Source organism: Battus philenor, unplaced genomic scaffold (genome assembly GCF_028537555.1).
Source record: "Battus philenor isolate CCGP_79_NKW_IND1 unplaced genomic scaffold, ilBatPhil1.0.hap1 SCAF_7, whole genome shotgun sequence".
In the NCBI taxonomy this organism is placed as follows: Eukaryota; Metazoa; Arthropoda; class Insecta; order Lepidoptera; family Papilionidae; genus Battus; species Battus philenor.
Window position 1 is genome coordinate 15,946,052 of NW_027181737.1, and position 4,526 is coordinate 15,950,577.

Here is a 4,526-nt window from a genome sequence, read left to right on the forward strand (position 1 = left end):
ATAACGGATCGCTGAAGTGCCTCTTCGAGATCGCCGTTACCTCAAGGATCTGCAGTTTTATCAGGGAGTTGACTAAGACCAACCACGACGCTAAACGAGCGAAGTGTCGATTGGTTGCGGAAACCAGCCCGCTGAGACAAGACAAGACAAGTGATGTGATGTGTGGTGATCCTTTGGGGGAGGCTTATCCCTTGCAGTGGGCATCTAAATGCTGAAATGAATTAAAAATATTTACGTTGTTATTCTATAACTATAATATGTATTTTATGCATCACATATTTATTGCATATTACTCATACGTTTGACAGCTTGTCGGCCTTAGATTTCACCTTATCGCTGATAACATCGATGGGTCTGATTCATAGTGGCGTAAGAGGAATGATAACAAAACATTCTTTTCCGTCTATGTCCTCAATGACATCGAGTATAAAACCTTTGTGTTTCGTATTCAACACACTATTTCTCTTCATTTATCTGTTTGATTTGTGTCTCCATTTATTTTAAATTTGTAAAAGTGAAAACATGTCTCCGTTTTCAGCGACGTTGTTAGCTGTCATTGCATTTGTTGTTTCAGTGAACACTGAACATCTGAATTTAGGCACCAGTGTAAACGGTCAATTGGCACACGTTGAAACTGTGAAGCTGTCAGCTATACCGCTGAAGATAAGAACGAAAAACATATTTTACAATAACGGAACTAATCCTAGGGTTATTAAGGTATGTTTTAAATAATTAAATATAAGAATAGTTAAATGATATTTCAAAAGGCACATAGGTTTAGTTTTTTTTAATAGTTCTTGTGTTTTTTTAATTTACTCTTTCCCTTCATTATTTTGAAATTTTAGACGTAATATGTTGTACATGCTTTATTGTATATTTTAAATATTTAAAATTTAAAAAAGTTGCGCATATTTTAAAACTGCCTGTAAGAAATTAAATCTGCGTTATATGACGTTATCTCTCTTTACTTATATTTTTTCGTTATTCTTCATATTTTTTTTTTTAATATTTTTACCACAACGCTAATACTATCCCAAAAATAAAAGAATAGACATGAATTGATTGACTCAACTTTGTCCTTAAAAATAAAATAAAAATAATGTTTTAGTTGAAAGTTCTAAATTTAAAATTTCCTTAAATAGTAATTATTCAAATTTTGAATCGACGTGTAAAGATGTATCATCTATATAAATATATATAAATAAAATTGAAACTGTGTGTATAAAGAAAAAAAATAATTTTAAATTTTCCAATAAAACATCCATGTATTATTATGCATAATATATACATTTATATATGTACATATATATACATATAAAGGCGAAGTCTAGAACATGTTTCAGTTCCTAATACGTTACGCACTTAACATTTTTATGCACTAAGATACGCTCCACATCTATCGCTGTCGTGATAAAACTGGGCAATGATCCTTGATATATAAAATAAACAATTTATCTATATTTATGTAGCAAGAATTGATTTGAGGTAGCCTACTTATAAAAAACTACTTACTAAACTAAACTAAACCTACTTTTAAAGTTTGTTTATTTTGTAAATCATTTGTTAGCGGCATTTTGGATTATTAATACTGATAAATACATAGTGCTGTTTTATCATATTTTCTCTAAAGACCGATTATATGGCGCTAGCTAATATGCCTCACATTAATCTGTTTTACCGACGGTTTGTTCTCTTTAAAACCAATCTTTAAAAAATAACTAATTATGAATATATCATTACATAATATGAAGCGATAGGACGGCTTTCTGAAAGGTTGACAGGCAAACTAATTAAAAGTGTGGAAAAACGTCAAGTACAGGCGGTCGGGTATATATCTAACATTAGTTATTCTACTACTGAAATTCTGATGAAAATTGAGAAGAATAAAAGGAAAATGATGAATAAAATTAAAATATAAAAAAAAATGTTTACCCGTTATTGTAAAGTCGTAACCCTTAACTCGATAAGGGGAATAGAGGACCCCTAAAATGGGGTCTACAGAAATGTTGATGATGACAGCAGTAATTAGAGAAATAGACTTTTAAAACGTATTACTTAACACACTAACACTAGTAAAAATTTAGTTAGTACAAATTTTTTTAGATTTTTTCATACGAGAAAGCGTTGGAAATCCACTTATATTTAAGTTTTGAGGAATGTAATAGGAAAATTTAATTTGTTTCTAAATTCTTTCGAATTGTGTTCTTCTGTAGTTCTTTTCTTGAAGTATTCAAGAATCACTATATTAATGGATGTCTATGAGGGTTGATTTTAGCCAGCACTGGACATTTTTAAAAGATTCAAAGTCAATAATAAAATTAATAAATATAATATCTTAATCAAAGATATTATATGCAAAGCGATGATTAAAACTGTAAAATACGAAAGATTTATTGAATTCACATTTCTTTTTCAGGGCATAACGGCCATTGATTATTTGAATTCAAAAGCGAAGGCTACGGTGACCGCTGGCGGCGTCGGAACGACATTCGCAAATATCAAACTGAAAAGCGTGCGCGGAGAGGGACTTAATTATCAAATACAAATATTTGTATAGCTTCCAATAACTTGTTATCATAGACAACATCGCATTAAATGAAATAAATACAATATAACTGAATTAAACTATGATTTAATTTGATATCTCTGATATGGTTTGTGTTTGTTTGTTCATCGTCACTTATAACTAGCTTCATAAGAAGAAGAACAAACACCCAGACAGTAATGTAGAGGGCTATGCTCGGAGTTTCATTGCGAGATTGGACCAGAAATGAGAAAATCTAAAATCACCGACGTACCTCGAAGAATTGCTTATCTGAAAAGGCAGTAGACGGGCACATCGCTCGTACAAAAGTTAAAAGGTCCTCGAGTGGCGTGGTGGCCTTCCACTAGGTAGACCGACGGAACACTGAGGTCCCGAGAAGTAGCTGGGTGCGGGCAGCGAAGACCCGGTACTTGTTAAGAAGTTTGGGGAAGACCAATGCCTTGCAGCGGGCGTTCATCGGCTGAAAGAAGAAGAAAAATATAGTTTGAAAATTAATAGATGTACGATATAAAGCAGAAGGATGTACAGGAGGGTGACAAAAAGACATTAGGAAACCGAGTTTTTTAAAGATTAGGGATCCGTAAATGCGATACTCGACAAATTATCTAATCAAGGCGAGGTTTCTTCAACTATTTTCGGCAAGAGACACCGAGATATTAATCTGTATTAAGTAAGAAAAGGACCAATATTTAGCCACTTCCGCACATGCAGTCGTAGTCGTGCAACAAAGTGCACCGCCCGCCAGCCCGCTGATAAATGCGCATACGATTAGAGCCAAACACAGAGTGCCACTAATCGGTGTAACATAACTCCTGTAGATGCCCCGTGGAGGGGTGAAACACGTGTTGAGTGATTTAACGGTGGTAGTTGTGTAATTCGCATTGTTTGCCGCTTTGTTGCACGACTACGACTGCATGTAGGAAGTGGCTAAATATTGGTCCTTTTCTTACTTAGGATGGACTTCCGCAAAATAACGCCTGATTCCATTAAATACTGATCTGTATTGTTAAACTTTATTAAAAGATGAGCAGTCGCGGAGCTTCATCCTGCTTCTTCTCTACAACTATAACATCTCACTAAACAGAGTAGTGTCAATAATAAAATAGATAAAAAATATTAAGTTGACGATCAATAAGAGTTCTGTTAAAAGTTCCAATGTTGAATAAATTAATTGTATTTTTATTTTTGGAAATTCTTAAAGGCAATTTGCAAAAAACTCTCGACGATTCTTAAAAAAAAACTAGGTTAGGTGAATGAAATGAAACCTATAAAGGCTAAATGGCCAGGTTAATAACGAAATTGTTTGAAAGCTTTGCCTTTGAAATGCTTATTAAGAAATACCACAACGTTTGTCTTGGCTTCTAACACATAACCCATGTTAAATTTCACCGGCAAAGTTCAAAGTACTTATTCTACGTGATGTACAACTTTAACGAGCTCGTGAAGGTGTTATGTAAATTTTAAGCTCGCCGAGTACACGGGGCTGCGGCAACGCCTACTGGTCAGCTGGTAGTTTTGCGTAGATCTTAGGCCAGGAGCCAAACACTTTTTTTCCTTTTAAGCACTCCAGTATAAACTGCCTCAACTGTTTTTAATGTCCAAAAAAAATCAATTTATCAAAAATATTTCAATCATCATTTTTTCCGTTATAACAGTTTAACAGTTATAACAGTTTAACAGTTATTCGATTGGACAGTGCAGAGATATACTAAAAAGGTAGGCAAAATAAGTACATATTCTGAAAAGATTATTATGCGAGCAATGGTAGCCCTGTGGTAGACAGTAACTTGCGATCATAAGTGACGAATTCGATTCCTTGGAAACAACGGTATATAATTCACACTTTGTGCAATAATTATATAGTATTGCCACTACTCACAAACAAATTTCAAGAGGGTGAGACGCCATCACTCCTGTCGCGTGGCGATTACAGTATATCCCCCTTTAAATATCTTTGGTGGAGGTAGATGCCTTGCTTGCA

At 34.0% G+C, this 4,526-nt stretch overlaps 1 protein-coding gene across 1 annotated transcript; it reads left to right on the plus strand.

Moving 5' to 3' along the window:
* The first annotated feature begins 459 nt into the window (after positions 1–459).
* LOC137931258 (uncharacterized) lies at positions 460–2,610 on the plus strand. The gene is made up of 2 exons (XM_068774684.1): positions 460–717; positions 2,417–2,610. Exons 1-2 carry the CDS (start codon positions 523–525, stop codon positions 2,555–2,557), a joined length of 336 nt encoding a protein of 111 aa, XP_068630785.1. The 5' UTR covers positions 460–522; the 3' UTR covers positions 2,558–2,610.
* The last annotated feature ends 1,916 nt before the right edge of the window (positions 2,611–4,526 follow it).

Bases quoted from the DNA above. Each gene is read 5' to 3' on its own strand.
- LOC137931258 (XM_068774684.1), top strand. From the start codon at position 523: ATGTCTCCGTTTTCAGCGACGTTGTTAGCTGTCATTGCATTTGTTGTT. The intron at 718-2,416 runs GTATGTTTTAAA...TTTCTTTTTCAG, and splicing joins CTAATCCTAGGGTTATTAAG to GGCATAACGGCCATTGATTA.